The 16,807-nt window shown below is 37.2% G+C and overlaps 1 protein-coding gene across 1 annotated transcript in view; it reads right to left on the bottom strand.

The window, feature by feature from the left end:
• Positions 1 to 13,421, bottom strand: part of FRK (fyn related Src family tyrosine kinase) — a 48,121-nt gene extending 34,700 nt beyond the window's left edge. The window contains exon 1 of the mRNA XM_005518614.3: positions 12,531 to 13,421. Within this exon, the coding sequence (XP_005518671.3) occupies positions 12,531 to 12,961 (431 nt within the window). The 5' untranslated portion in view covers positions 12,962 to 13,421. The remainder of the gene's footprint in view (positions 1 to 12,530) is intronic.
• Positions 13,422 to 16,807: the final 3,386 nt, after the last annotated feature.

Raw genomic sequence — 16,807 nt, 5'->3', positions numbered from 1 at the left:
GTAAATCATCTGAGATCTTAACACACTGCAGAGTACCTGACTTGGACTTGAAATAAAAAAACATTTAAACTGTTTATGTATAGTGACTCAGCACAGTTCTGACTACTTACTTACCACAATTGGAATCTAATTCCCTCCAAGTGAAACCAGAAATTCAGGTTTCCAAGAATGATTATATAAGGCATCACACTTAACCTTTGGCAACTACAGTGAATTTGCTTCATACGGAAAGAACTGAGTCATGTATATTGCTCAGAACCCTGTTGTTGAATAACTTATCACAAACTAAAATGGAGGCTATCTTGTGTGCATTGTGTGTGGGACTTGGAGCTTCTGAAGCTTTTCACAGAGGGTGGAATAAGTTTGTTTTTCTTTCCACAGAGAAAAACATAGAACATGTGAATAGATTTGTATAAAATAGTTGCGTAAATAAAGGATCATTTCTACACTATGTAAGCAGCAGAGATCTATCAAAGCAACAGAGCAACACTAGTTGATGTTTTTAAAAGTCTGTCTGTATGTTTGAAAGTGACTGTCTGTAGCAACACACTCTAAGTTTCACTGTATTTTCCACGCTTTGAGATCAACATTGCAATTTTTCTTTGAATAACCGTTACAGTGTGAAATACAGTTTTGGAAAATAACAGATCCCATTTTACTCTAGGCTTTTGGATAACATTTTCCTAGTGTTCCTGTCAGCAGATATAGCTGACTGGTTGGTGTTTTTCCAGAAACACTAAACTTATGTTAGACTTGAGAGAGTTTTATTGGTGAGATGGCAGAATATAAGAAGAGATATAAGAAGAGGCATAGAAGCAAAAAGGGAAAGAGAATTAAATTATACTTCTCCATCTATTTTTAAACAAAATATTATAGTATCATTTGGGAAGGCACTCAGTTTGAATAATTTTAAAATTTAAATGGTTTTTTGTTTCTATTTTCAAATAGAAGTTCCAACAAAATATAACCCTTTTTTTTCTCTTAATTTTGTACAGAAGTGATTACATTACATTACATCTGAACACAAGATAAAACCAAGCAATACTCTTTACATTGTTCCAGGGCATATTTTGATTTCATACAAAGCTAAAATGAAGGACTTTTGAGAAACCTCTCTGCTTCTTTCTTCAAGGAGAAAGGAGACATTTTTCCCTACTCTTGTCCCATACTTATTTGATAATGAATATGTGCACTAGAATTCAAATGATATGCTCATCCATGTAAAAGTGGACCTTTAGCTAAAACAAGGCCATTTAAACCTATGTTTCTAATATATTGTAGTCACTGTCTTGCTGGAATTTACAATTTGCATAGATGCTTAAATACTGTTATATGGAAAACACAGCACTTTAATAAATATAATATTTTGGGGGCTGAATGTCAGTGAGCCTGGCACCAAAATTAGGCATTATTTTTGCTACCATTTCTTTGTGGAAAGATGGGAATTTGCAGGTTATTGCCAAAAAAAAGTCTTTATATTTGTAGACTGAAGGAGCAGATTCACCACACTTTCATTGTGTCTTTAAAGTTTTAAGACTTTTTGAGACTCTAAAGTCTTTAAATACAGATGGTTTCAATTGACTAATCACCGACAACTGGACTACAACACTGGACAGTAGCTTACTGCAGACAATCTCAATGGCTGCAAATCTAAAACTCCTATCCTACCTACCCTGGCAGCCTGACCTCATGTGTATCTGAGACCCAAAAATAGCCCCAGGTTGCACTAAAAAATCACTGGGGCAGAGATGAAGAAACTGCAGGAGATTACTTTCTCCTGTGAAGAAGGCAACAGATGTATCAAAAAGGATTCTGAGCCCTTAAAGTCCCTTCAGTCCAAGAAATATTTGTTTTGCATTACGCCATTGTTTTCAGCATAATAAATAATGAGCTGGGCCCTAAATAAAGGGCCCTAAATAAAGGGGCTGTCAGGACTTCACAGGCTTTCACAGTAAAGTAACCGTGTGGGATTGTTTAGATAAAGAAAAATTCAACAGTAAGTTAGTTTAAGCCCTCCTGAATGGCAGGCATTTCCCCTTCCATTCTAAAACAAATTAACTGTCTTGTAAACATAAACACCAGGATCACTTGTGCATTAGTCTAAAAATCTGTGACACATTGTGTGTAAACCTTTCCCACAAGGACACGGTGGGCCATGACCATACTGTCACCTGATTGTGTTGTAAGGAATTACAAATAGTACTACATTCATTTTTCAGTAGTTGATTATGGCAGCTGACCATGCTGCAAAAATGGCAATTGATTTGCTCTGAGTCTACTGCAGGATGACAAACCATTGCACCTTTGGCTAGTCTTGCACTCAGTAATGACTGGAAGTGACTGTTTCTCCTCTAGGAATAGTATTACATGGAGAAGTGCATGAGCATGTAATTTAGCATAGCTCACCCAATACTGGGTTCACTGCACAATAGGAACCAAATCACAATCTGATAGGACTAATTTGTGGGAATATCCATAAATTCATCTCATTTTGTGAGTCCCTGATTTGCTATTGTGTCATTAATTTTAACATTTGTATTAATTCTCCACAATATTAGTCATCTTCATGCTGTATTATTTAATCTGCTCTGAAGTTCCTCTATATGAGAAGACAAACAGTAGGTGAAAGTGATATCATATTGTTTTTTGTGATGTTTTAATTACACAAGTCCCATTTAAGAAATTAAAGTCAATTGTTAACATTTTTTCTCTGTTGTAACTTTGCACTGAATAAGGGCTCCATTGTATTCAGACCTTGTTCTGCAACAACAGCTTGCATTTGGAGTCAATGAAAGGTCTCACTGTCTTTACCATCCATTGCTTTAGGATTTGGGGTGTGAAATACAGCCATATATTCACCTCTTTTAAAAACTCCCAAACTTAAAATACATTCTTGAGACCCTATTTCTGCTGCATAGAGTTTTTCAAATACCATTGTAAAATCTTTCATCAATGTTAGTAGTACCTGTATACATTTGTACTTCTATACTGACATAATATACTGTAAAAGTAGCAATAATTCTGATGTTCATGACCAAGGAACAAAGTAGAAATCTTGAGGTAGCCTTGATGTTAACACGGTACAGAGAACACAAATAACATGAACTGACAACACCAGGGGAAACTCTACAAGAAAATTCTCTTAACACCTTGAACTCCCAGTTTTACATCCTTATCAGGTGCATAGTCTGAGTTTGCCTGTCATTTCCTGATAGCTCATCAGCTAGTGTGACTGAGTTTGTTTCTGGTTATTGTCTTGGTTAACACTAATTTGTCAGGTTTGGTGATGGTGTGTTTGTTTCCCTCCCTTTCCTTGTTGGCAAGGTCCTCAGATAATCCTGAAAAAGAAATGTTCCCACACTCCACATACCCTTCTTCTTCTTGTCAGTGCAACTGAGCAGCTCCTCCTCATCACCACCACCCCTCAGGTTTATCTGCGTGCTCTTGTGTATGGCTCCCTTCACTACACACCCTTAGAGGAGCAAAGACTCCTTCCATATTCCCTTACAGAGACTGCCACTTACTGAAAAGATTACTAATTTCAAAAGGAAAACTGGGGTGAGTTCTGAAGTCCATGATACCTATTCATTCCCATATATAAGTCTTGGATTTCTTTTTTTCTCTTGTTTTGCAGCGAGGTTTAAAAAGTTGTGCTGAAATTTTTTTTATGCTAGAAATACAGGAAAAATTGTTAATTAAGCTAGAAATATATCTAATTTAGTGAGAGAAAGCTAAGGAAAGATTCTTACTGACATTACTGCAGATAAATTTATAATGTAAAGTATTATAGAGTATTCTGCACAGAGGTAGTGGAATGCCAATTAGTGCAATCCTTCATGGAGCTATAACTTACCACTTAAATCACTGCTTTGTTTTTACAGTTGTTATCGATTAAGATTAGTGTATCAGTATGGGGGAAAAAAAAAGTATGTATTTCTATGTGGTTTAATTGATAGAGAAAAGGAATACCTTTTTCATGATAAATATTTTGTTTGATCTTTTAAGATTCTAAAAGCTATTTCCAGATGATTTCTAGGCCTGTCTGGAAAACTGAAAACCACAAATATGTAAATTTCCTTTCTAATTTCCTATAACACTAATGGCTTTCTTTACACAGATATGAGTTGAAAACCCAAATGCCAACATTTAAGAAAATTCTGATGAAAGACAAAGTTCTTATGTTATGTGTATGAGATAAGTTTAATTTCTTATTTTTAAAGTTTTAACACAAAAAGAGCCTTCAAATATATCCTACATAGTATTGTTTAAAAATAACTGAAAATTGACTTTTACACAGAGAAGTAAATATGTCATAATATTTTGTCCTTTTTTTTTAATATTATCCACTGAGTTATATTCTTTCTCTGCTTTGCATACCCTGATTACACAGCTTGAAAAAGAACAAAAGATTTTACTACAGAAAAGCATCTGAGTCTGATGAATCGTATTTTCTCTACCAGCCTCTTTTAAAATTAAAGTGCAGGTAAATTTTGTGTAATCTAAATTATGCCTCTGGAAGACTGCTCAGTATCAAAATCTTTGCAATGTCTGCTATAGCCTCATGTTGGCTTATTCTAAAGACATAATGTCTTTAGAATAATAACAGGACATATCCTGGGTTTAGCACTGCATCTTTGGTAGGGAGCAAAATTAATTTACGGATAAATCTGTAAGGGTAAAGTCATGGATGTCTGCAGCCTGGGTTGACTTAGAGGCATTAGTGTAGATAGGGCTTATAGGTGAGAACTGTAAAGAACCAGTCCCTGAATGTCACAGGGACTGTGCAGTACTACCGTTTCCTTTTGTGCCTATTTATTTTCAGCATGCCTTTTTTTGTGTGTCACTCATGACTAAGCAATCAAGAATCCAGGAAAAAAATAAGCCAAACATTTGTTTAGAAATATAAAACTTTCTGCAGATATGAGAGGGTTTTTTGTGGGGTTGTTTTTTTGTCCTAATAGCTTGGTCTTTGCCCACCAACAGAAATGAGGAATTGTGCAGTGTCAACACCTATGGTTTTGCTAAGCAGACTTGACAATTGGTCCGTAATTAGACGTGGCAGTGTTGTACCCTTGACTTTGCTTATACAACAGTTCCAGCCCGTGGTGAAGTACAAAGGTAAGAGACCAAAGAAAGTAGATGGGCTTGTGCACTTTTCACAAAATCCTTTCTGAAAGCAATGGGGCTAGAGGGAGCCATTGGTCTGACCTTGTAGGGAATCTCTTCAGTCCAGATAGAATCTTACACAAAGAAAGTCTTCTATAACCAACAGTGCTTTTCACATGTGACAAAATAATTCTTCACAGAGATAACTGACCTAGTTTATTTTAAAAGAACCCAGTTTTAGGACTTCTTAGCCTGGCTGAACTGTTGGTTACTATTTCTCAGTTTTAAACCTGCTCAGAGATCACTCAGCTCTGCACAGCTCTGTATTGTCCTGGGCAGAGAGCCATCAAAGACAGCTATTGAGGAAACATCGTACAATACCTGGAGAATGTTTTTGCCAACAACATTACTCAAACACAACTAATCTATGGTAGCATGCACAATGCTTATTCCTACTGAGTTGGAAAAAAACGCACCGAACAGGACTATTGAGTTGTTATAACCCGGATGTGGCCTTTTATTTTCTTTTTTTCTTTTCCTTTTTTTTTTTTTTCCTCTAAAAGGCACTGTAAAGGCCACCAAGCCTTAGGGAAAGCTAACTGGCTGTTTGCAGGATGTGTTTTGAGGACATTTTATTTGGTGTTGACATGATTCATTGTCATGTTCTTCATAATAGGGTAATGAAAACTAGTGATTATAATATATAATACTCACACTAATTTTGAATAAAGACAAGGTAGGATAAATTTTCCTAATTTCTTAGAATTTGAATAGACAAAGTAATGTATATTTAGAAAAACACATTTCCAGAAAATAGGTGACCTTAATTAGACAAGTTTTCATGAGCTAGTCATCTACAATGCCATAATTCTTTCCACTTTCTGAGCAGAGACACATTTTCTGGACGTGGATATGCACATGGATGTATAAATAGTACTGCCACTTGTAAAAATTGGTCATTTTAAGCTTGGTAAACCATTTCCTTTTGTGTTCAGTATAGTCTTTGAATATTTAAGAAATAAGCAGAAATTAAGTCAAAGTTTGATATGTGCTTGAAGACAGCACTGGAATGCTTAACCATCATTAAAGAAATTAAACTATTATTTAATTAGCTTTTTGGAGTATTCTATTGTTTCAATTCGAAAAAGGCACTCCCAAGTCAAAAAAAAATCAAAAACATGACCTAGCTTTGCAATAAACACATCATCTCACATGGTATTGCATGTATTGCATGATCTTAAAAATATCAGTCTTATAAACTTTCTCTGTGTTGAGTGTGTGTACACATGTATGCACACATGGAAAAAACCCCATAGATAAAGTGTATCAATTGAAAGAAAAGATGGTATTTCACATATTGGCTTTTCATTGTTTTATACTAAATACATATTTTGGTGATAGAGACTTTTTCTACCAAAAGAGTATATAAGAATGACTTTTTTTACTGAACAGGTTCCAAGAACATGCAACCTACTAGTACTTTGTGTAGTTATGCTAGCGATGAACAATTTCTACAAGTTCATTTCAGTACAAGGGTCAGTGGTGATTCTGGAGTTTGTACTGTGACAGAATAAAGAACTATGAGAGCAAGAGAGAGGGAGCACACAGAAACCACAGTGGATTACATTCAGTTTTCTCAGATATTCAGTAGAATCTAAGGTTTCACTTTTTAAAAAACCTCTAGACATTTTGACTGTAAATATCACTTTGAAAAATGACCCACATGAACCAGTGAAACCCCAAAAACCTCACTTTGCAGGAAGTCTAAAACAAGTCAGCCCAATGAAAGCTTTATTGTTCACATATAGTAACTGAGATCCAGTAAATGTGTGAAATAGTTAAAGCTGAGTCAGGTAACAGAAGGTGAAGGAATTACAGAGATTGACAAAAATAACCTACAAGACACTTCTGCTTTCAGAAGGTTGTTTAAAAAGCTCACTGTGGAATTGACTGGTGAGGTTTCATTGATTAGGTCTGGGGCTCAGTTTCCACCAGCTGGGAAACACCTACATAAGATATAAGAGATAAGAAATATTTTTGAAACTGACAAAAGTTAAAAGTAATTGCTATGATCTTCTTTGACCTAATCTACTAGGAATTTGTACAGATTTGCTTCCCTCAGCACAGCACTCCTGTGTCAATAATGCTGGCACGAACACATGGAATGAATGATGGCCAATGGCACCCTGGCCTATATCAGCAACAGTGTGACCAGCAGGACCAGGGCAGTGATTGTCCCTCTGTACCCAGCACTGGTAAGCCCTGTGTTCAGTTTTGGACTCTCTCAATTACAGGAAGGACACTGAAGTACTGGAGCATGTCCAGACAAGGGCAATGAAGCTGGGGAAGGGACTGGAGCACAAGGAAGAGGAGCAGCTGAGGGAGATGGGGTTGTTTAGTCTAGAGAAAAAAGAGCTCAGGGGTGATCTCATTAACTACCTGGAATTTGCCTACTAGTAAATTACAATAGTTACCTACTCTAACTACCTGGAAGGAGGTTGTTGTGAGGTGGGGGTCAGTCTTTTCTAGATAACAAATGACAAGAAGAGAGGAAGAGTTGCTCCAAGGAAGGGGATTGGTTATTAAAAAATATTTCTCCATGAAAAGGATTGTCAAGCACTGGAACAAGCTTCCTGGGAAACTGGTGGAATCACCATGCCCAGAAGTGTTCAAAAGGCATGTGGATGTGGCTCTTGGGGCCAGTGGTGAACACAGTGGTGCTGGATTAATGATTGGACTAGATTATCTTAGAAGTCTTTTTCAACCTCAGTGAGTCTATGTTTTCATGATTGTAAGTGTTCTTTCAATAATCAGCCAACAGATCCATCAGGATGGCAGCCCCTTCTAAGTACACTCTGTATTTCCTTTATCAAAACCAGAATTCATGTCATTCCAGCAGTGAGGTGTTTTCTTTCATTTTTGCTTCATTAAAATTAACTGTAGAGCTGGGCCATATTTTTTGTCCAGAACAATTTGCACTATGTCATTTTCTTGTTTAGTTTAAACAACTGGCAGTAATAAAACAAGAGCAGGTGAATGTGTTACTATGGTTCCTGTTTGTAGTGCAGAATAACAGACATAGAAAAAGAGCACAGAGGCAGGAAGGTCACACTCTTTGCCAAGATCTATCTTTTAATTCAGATTTTGGTATTTGTAAAGTTATTCTTTCTGATCATCCTTTGTTGGATGTGCAAATTAAATTATGTGATTCTCTATCCAATAACGTTTTTTGTTTTCCTTATTCTAAGTGTTATATGTCTAAACACAGAAAGAAGAGCATTCTAAATTCATGGGATGCAGCAGATACAACCTCATTCAAACTACCTTAGAAATGAAAAATCTGTCTGGCTCATGGTTTTGACTGCTACCTGTGATGCAGAGAGAAGAAAAGCACCAAGTGCTCTTACAGTTGCTAATTTATCATTAGCATAGTTTGTGTCTGCATTTGGTCAGGTATTATTTAAAATTATGTTTTCAGGGTATCAGATTTATTTCCTCATGAAGAGAAAGTTTGCTATGTGACTATGCTTTGCCAAATTAATGTTTCTACTTCCCAGCTCCCTTGTCCCACCTATCCCAGGTGAGGCCAGGAGAACACACCTGTCTCCAGAGACACTAAACACAATTCCTTTGATATCTCTCCACCTGACAGGCTGTTTTTGGTATAAGAAGTACTGCAGGTTCTAGAAGAGCTCAGCAATGAGAAGATGCTTTGCTGGTAAATATAAAAAATGGAGGGCCTTGTTTCCTCAGTCCAAAACAGACTTCATTGTAGCAGGTGTGCACTTCTTGAATGCATTTCATTGTGTGCAGCATGTTTGGACTGAAATGTTGCAGAAGACAGAACTCAAGCCATGGATTTACCTTTTTTTTTCCCTATTCACACAGATTGTTACTAATTTCATCTAAGTAATTCACCTAAGAAGAGATCACTAAAGCCAAAGGAAGGAAGCAACATGAGCTTTTTTTCTTAACAAGAAATCATGCACAAATAAGAAGTGTTTGACTTTTGATATAGTTTAGTTCTATTATATAATATAATTACACTAGCACAATATAATATATAAAATGCCCCCTTCAATTGTAGAATACATCTACCAATAACCTTTGGTCTGAGGAGAGCAACACAGTAAAGAAATCTCATTCTTTCTCAGTTCTGATAGCCAAGGATACATGAAAATTGCCTTTGTTACGAATAGTGTTTATTTTTTTTGTTTTGCAAAACAAAAGATATTGCAAATCCTTTCTGCCCTTTTCCCCAGATATTGATCCACCTTATCAGCTCTACCTCAGTCGTGTCAGACAGTTAGAGACATCCAGGAAGAAAAACTGTTATCTAAAGAAGTTTCTCACTTTCCTTCTTGTTTTGCTTCATTCTCTTTCTTACTAAGGAAAAGTAAAAAAAAGCATGCTTTTCTCTCTGATAAAAATTCACAGACACCAGCGAGGAGGAAAAACTGGTCTGCTGCAGCACTTGCTGAGAACAAGCAATGACCCAGCATTATTCTCTGCCAGAACTGACAACACAGATCCAGATGGACTATCTTATCTCTAACTGTCTCTATAGTACAGACCATGTCAACATGTTGATAAGAGAGGGATGGATGTATTTGCTTGTTAATACTCTTGAAGGTCACAGGCAAAACTAAAATGGTAAGCAAAAGAAATTTGACTACTCACTCCTACTTACAGAGTGGCCATGTCATCTCTCACTGTAGAACCTCTCATGCCCCTCTATTCCCTTGTTGCAGTGACTTTATGGAGTAGCCATGCATGCATGTGAATGCAGTTTTTGAAGCGTAGTTTCTATGCAAACATGCTGAAATCAGCTGCTAAAGAATGTGATCAGTCTGGTTTTCTTGCCAAGCTCCTTAAGAGTCACACCACGAATTAAGTCTTTTTCTCAAAACAGAATAGCCAGTGTTTCTTTGTCTAATAAGATGGAGATGCAATCCAGAAATAAAATTCCTGTTGTCTCCGCAGATGTACTGAAGCTGGCTGGTGCTACAAAATGTGTATTCAATTAAGTCAAAGACTGTTGATCAACTGGCAAATATTGAAAGCATAAAAAACACACTGCAAATATATGGCAAATGTGCATTTTGGCAGGTGAACATGAGATTGTGAGTCTTCCACTCTTTGTCAGTTCTGTGCTGGGACCATAAAGGACTGCCATACAGGATGCAAGGATGCATTAGAAACCTAGTGTATGTCCACAAATGTCTATATCGTGGCCCTGAAAGGCTGGCCAACACCAGAGTTAAAACTCCAATAGAGAGATGAAAGAAGATAAGCTGGGGTAGAAAGAGAGTGATCTAACCTTTAAATTTTAATTAAAGAGATACTAGAACAATCTTTTTTCTAATTGCAATCTTTACTTTAGGGAAAACAGGGCAGTTTCTTAAACCATGATTACTCTTGTTCTTATGTTTTCACTAGGATCACAGATGTGTAAAATACAGAGGGTGGGTGACAGGGAACTCTTGGAGGAAATTGTAGCAAGGGATCTTCCTATTTGATACAAGGCAATAAAAATCCTCATTGTGAGGATGAACAGCTCAACTGGAAATGTCCAACAAAGCAAAGAGGTCCAGCTTTATTTTGGCCATGTTTGAGTTGGGATGACTCTTCAAATAATTTCCTGCAGAGGTCCATTCTAACCTTAGTCTATTATTATATGTGTGTGAGCTGACAGCAGTCAGGCTTGTATACATATGAAGATCACTAAAGCCAAGTGGCTTAGAAAGAAATCTCAGAAAAGACAACATGTTTAAGCCACATTAATCTTGCTGTGAAATAAAAAGCTCATTTTGGAGAAATTACTTCATTTGAGAGCTGGGAAAACTCTCCATTTTTTTCCTCTCCAGTTTTCTAACAATCTATAGAGAAAAATGTTTTCTTGACTTAGTCTTTACTAAAAAGGGAGAAAGGTACATAAAAAAGTAAAACACAATAAAATTGATTCAGTAACAAGTAAAAAAACAGAGGTTATACAAGAATACACTTTGGCAAACTTAACTTTGTATTTGAAACTCTAGATATAGAAAGATTAGGAGCTGAGATGTATAACTGAGAAAAATTACTTTCAAAGTATTAACAGCATGAAGAAATCTGATTACTTCTAAGAAAACTAGCTCTTGAAAGAGAGCAAAGGCCAAGCTGAGCTAAATTAGAGTCTAGTAATTCAGAAAATGCCTTCCTGCAGATTAATTTCTCCAGTTGGAAGAATGTTTTTGAAGATGATCATCAAAAATGTTGTCTACCTGAATACAGAAATAGAAACAGCTGGTCAAATTCTGGAAATTAAGGTCTTCAAGTTAGCGATTAATCTTAGAGTTGCCCTAAAATGCCTCTAGTAAAAATCCTACAGCTGTTAAAAGACTGGTATAATCATATCTGAGTCAATTTTCCTAGCCTGTGGCAGTACAGTGGGCAGTTCAGGTCAAAGATGATGTTTCAGGTCCAAATAAGATGTAACTGAAAGGCTGCATCACCATCCCTCCTAAAGTCAATATTCATTCTGAGACTAATAATGAATGTCGCTTATGGAACAGTGAAAATTTTTGTCAAAACATACCTCTGGAACTGCAGTCAGACCTGTTTCAGCAAACTTTGCCTCTGACTTCAACACACAGAAGTAACGGTGCAGCCCAGGCTGATTCAGACCTTACTCGTCATCACTAGGGAGACAAGTAACTGATTCTGTGTGATTCCTGATCTATTTCAGAATATTTAATAAGATCTGGCATGTTTTGAAGGGGCAGAAGATGGGATGGATGATTAAAGTTTTTGTGAAAGTTTACCAACTTTATCTGTACTCTGTTGTTATATGCACTTTTGCCCTTAGCAGTAATTGCTGCAGTTAATTCTGTCCTGAGAGCAGAGATATGCCTCCAGAGACGAAGAAGTCTAGAAGAAACCATTAGAAACTTTCCTGTTAGGGACTCACCCATCATTTGGAAGATAAAAAGGTGTAAAGGTAGCTTGCTTTAACTGATTCACTGGTAACTTTGAAGCTGGTTAAGCTGAACACTATTCAGGGCCGGGCCATATATTTCTACCCTCTGGGTATCATCTGATACACATTACTCTTATACAAATAAAAATAATAAACCATCACAGCAGTAACCAGCTTGATGATCCCAGATGATTTTTAAACTACTGATTAGTGTATATCACAGAAGGAAATTATTTAAAACAAAATAAAACCCCTCCACACTCTGTCTTTGGTACTTCATTTTCCTGTGACCATGGTGTCTTTTCCTTGCACATGCCAACTAATGCTACCACCTCTAGTATCACCGGAGATTGAGTGTGGCAGGGTACTACCCAGCAAGAGAAAAGGCCATGACCTCCTGTCTCAAGCCCATTTAACATAACAGAAAAGAGTCTCATTCCACATAACATTCACAGGGGTTACTCACGGCTCAGCTTCAATGCTCTGGTCAGCGGCTATGTAGTTGGCAGGGATGTAGCCCGTGAGCTTGCGGCCAGGACAGACTGACCCCTCTGGCAGAAGGAGCTTGGCATACCACCATCCCTCATGGGATGCATTCAGCACTTCCAGCTTATCCCCAGCTCGGAAGCTCAAGTCGTCCTCAGTGCGAGCATCATAGTCGAACAATGCCACAAAGTTGCAGATGTTTGCTAGATCCTGGCCAGGCAATGGAGGTAAAGGTTTCTCTTTTATCTTACTCTCTAAGTCCTTCTGTCCTGCTTGGAGGTCAGGTTTTACCACAGCAAGGTTGGTGAAGATCTGGCCTCCTTTGTCTTCCTGCTCACAGTTTGTCCTGAAGAATAAGCAGGGAAGGTAAGGCTCCAAACAGGGACAGTGCTTCTGGCAGAAGTTTCCCATCCTGATTCTTTGTTGCTTCCTCTGCTTCTGCTTTTCTTCTGCTTTTCCTGGTTGCAAGACTCTTAGATCAATTTTTGCACCATCCACATCTTAGCTTTTTGTGGATTTCTTCTCCCACTTCTCCTTTGGCACAAAATGAAACAGCTCTTGGCACAGCTGGAAGCTTCTCTCTGCGTCCCAGGGAGAGCTCATTACAGACGGCTCCCAATTAGGGAGTGAAGCCTAGCATTCAAGTGCCAGCGCACGTGTGGAGGGAATTTTTTACTTCCTCTTCAGAACAGGAAAGCAACACAACAGCTGTGCTGAGCTCTGAGAACAACAGCAAAGTGAGAAGCCTCTTCTGTTACAGCAAAACAATGAAGCAAGAACATGTAAATAAGGGAGGTTTTTCAATTCCTTCTGCTCAGGATGGATGTTTTCTTATCTCAGATGTGGTCTGGTCATACGATCAGTGGTGAATGTCTGTCTTGGCAATGATTAACCAAACTGACCTGCCTGCTTCCTCAGCAGTCTGACGTGGACAGGTTGAATTTTTGTTTCCTGGTTTGTACTGGTTTCGTTTCACAGTGGGAAGCCTTTGCTTGCCTGAGACTGGCAGACGCCCTCACCAGGAGGAGTGCACCTGTGGCTCCTGCCCTCACTCACACCTGGGCACATTCCCTGCCAAGTACCACCCCCCAAACCAACCCTCTGGGTTTTTTTATTTTTATTTTTTTATTCAGCTTGGATGGGTACTTTTTACAAGGAAAACCAAATATGTATGGTTTACAGTAATAAAGCAGCATATTTTAAGTCATTCCTTATTCTGCATTTTAAGGAAACCAAGGCATTAGCCAAAAATCATTTCTCTAAGTGGCTGGCTAATTAAATCAACCCTATATAAAAATAATGGTTTTCCAGTCACCCTGTAAACAGTTACAATGCATTGACCAGTATATTTCTATTTCTAAAGCATCTCTAACCCAGCATACAGACCAAACATGGGCATCTGGATACTGCTGTGGCAAAGCAGGCTGAAGGGCTGGCTGCCGTATCACAGCGGTGCAACCCAAAATTGTAACTCCTGGAAATCACCACAGACTGGGGGACACAGAATGGTTGGAGCAGGAGCAGGGAGCACAGAAGATACAGATAGCCTGTCTGCACACAGTGGTGGCATTTCAGTAAGAGACAAATTCTTACAGATCAGAGTCTATTTATTGAGACCAATCAAAATTCAGATATGGACCTATCATTTCCTTGAGATTAAAACACCCAGGTCCCTTTTTTTTTTCTAACAGGAATTTGGTGCTGCTTTCCTAAACCAATTACACATCTCTCAGTTCCATGTAGAGTCTTCTGTAGTTTTACTTTACTAGAAAGAAAACCACTAAATAACAGAAACTAAAGTCACTTGCTTTCATCATGTCTCTCATTCATTTGAATGAGATCAGTGGCAGAGGCAAAAGGCTACTGATGAACTAGGGACTGTGGGATGACTAAAAGATATCCCCATTGAAAGTGATAATGTTGATATCAGGTGCATCTCCACTGAAGAGGAATGGGACCTGCTTACACAGACTTCTGCAATGCTGCAAAAGAAATTAAATAAAGGAGGAAGTACCATACACATCAATTCGTCACTTACACATCAAGTCGTCACTAACTCTCATCATCTTTAGGGTCTGGTAAAAAAGGTATGCTGATTTTGCAGATTATGATAATCTTATTTAGTTTCTGAAGCACCACTGGAGATGATTTTTTGCCAGTAATTATTAACCACATAATAGTAAGAACACAGATATCCAAGAGATATTTACTTTTCCTCAGTGTGAGTAACAATATCCAAAGGAAACAAAAACCTATATTGATAAAGAAACTATGTTCATTGGTCCTGTTTAAAGAATTGTCTACATTTACTGAAAGCAGAGAATATTAGAAACTACTACTAAGTAATCTGGCAATTTTCAGTTTCCATATACAATTGACTTTTCCTTTAATGTTTTTTGGTTCTGGCAGTTTGAGCTTTAATTTGGCAAAGCTTTGCAAACTCCTTTACTGCCCAGAATAGTTTCATCTTGACAACAAAGCCATTTGCATCATGCAGAATCAAGCTGTACAATGCACAACCATTTTCAGGATCAAGTCCCACCTTTACACTCAGGAACCAATATACAAACACATTAGAAATCACACTGCATTCACTGAAACCACTCAGATAAGTATTTATAACTGTAACTACAACAGGACTTAAGCCTACAAATAGTTGTGTATATGACTACCTTATCTCAAAGAGCTCCAGGCATTAAATTCATCTTCTCCTTCAATTTGTCTCTCTGCTTGTCTTTAGAAGAACAGAAAGACTTTTTCTGGAAGTGATCAATAACTATAAATCAGATTCTTTTCATCCTGATCTTCAGGACCAGTTCTATATATTAACCAAATAGACTAACAAATAGCCATTAAATTTATTAATCAGATTTAAAAGGCTCCTCAAAAAGAGAGAAGATTGGAGCTGCTGAGAACCACGGAGCAGATTTCCTATCCCATGTGGGACAGGACAAGTGAGCTGTGGTGGCCACGCTGCAGCACTTCTGTAAGGGTCTTTGTTCCCATCCTGGTGACTTTATTGAGGATTCACTGCATTTCTAAAAATAAAGAAGTACTCTTAATCGTTTAGAGACTATATAATTTTATCACAGGCAAGAAAAGAAAATTAGCATGTAATAAAATTGTTCTTGCTGGTTTTACAGAAAAAAATAAAATCCGAAAAATCTCATAATCCCGATCTTCATATTCACAGTTTGGAACAAATGAGGGTACTCATGTATACTCAGGGGCTTTTCAATATAAACTGTTGTTCAAGTTGTCTGCATTCATATTACATATAATTTAATAAAATAATCTTTGCATTACTTATTCTTTGGCTTAAGTTATTGCTTTTGTCTTGCATCCCACTATATTTTCCTTTTTTTGGAAAAGGAGACCAAACAATTCTGCATTGCTCTTTGGCCTTCTGTATCTTTATTTAATTTGTTTTGAAGTCTGAATACCAGAGCAGAAATTGTTAAAAAAAAATAAGCTACTAGAGGCAAAGTGACTATAAAAGACTTAATCAGAGATATTGATTAATTTTATTGGCAAAAATACTTTAAGAAGGATACAAGGGTTTCACCTCATTCTTACAGCCAACACTAGCTAGCAAGAAAGATGAATGTATTATAACCAGAATGGCACATTTACAGTGTGAAAACTGAAATTTAGTATTCCAGTCCCTATATTATAAAAAAATGCCAAACACTAATATTGCAAGTAATATCTTAAAATATGCAATGCCTTGAAACAAAGATTGATCATTGAAAAGCTGTGTCTGACAGAACTACGTAAACTTAGACTTTGGAAAAGAGAGCTAATCTATTCAATCAAGCAGTACTTTCCCCTTTCAAGCTATGTAATTTCCCATTGTTTTTAATGTGTATTTCCTTGTTCCATAAAGCAAAGAGTGCATACTGATACTATAGGTTTGAGGATGACGATTACCTGAAGTTACTTTTTATATTCTATATATTGACTATCAAGTTCAGTATAAGCAAGACTATTACAAGGAGCATTACACCTGCTTAAAGGATTTATTAGAAGTCCTCTAAATCCATTAAATCAAATTCTAATTAACTTACAGTCAATATCCCTTAGGCCTTATTCTACAAAACAATCATGTTTAAACATGGTGGTGAAACATATTTCTCTTAGTTGACTGAAGGGATGGAAGAATAACATGTTAACATTACATCTTTCAGTAAACTTAGTGCAAAACTAATCTGAAACACTGACATTAATAGAAGTGATCTTGGAATCAGGTCCTGCTCT

This window comes from Pseudopodoces humilis, chromosome 3 (assembly GCF_049639895.1).
Source record: "Pseudopodoces humilis isolate 2021_Gansu_Grassland_sample_001 chromosome 3, ASM4963989v1, whole genome shotgun sequence".
Classification (NCBI taxonomy): domain Eukaryota; kingdom Metazoa; phylum Chordata; class Aves; order Passeriformes; family Paridae; genus Pseudopodoces; species Pseudopodoces humilis.
The sequence above is the reverse complement of the archived record's forward strand: the minus strand, read 5'-3'. Positions and strand labels throughout refer to the sequence as shown.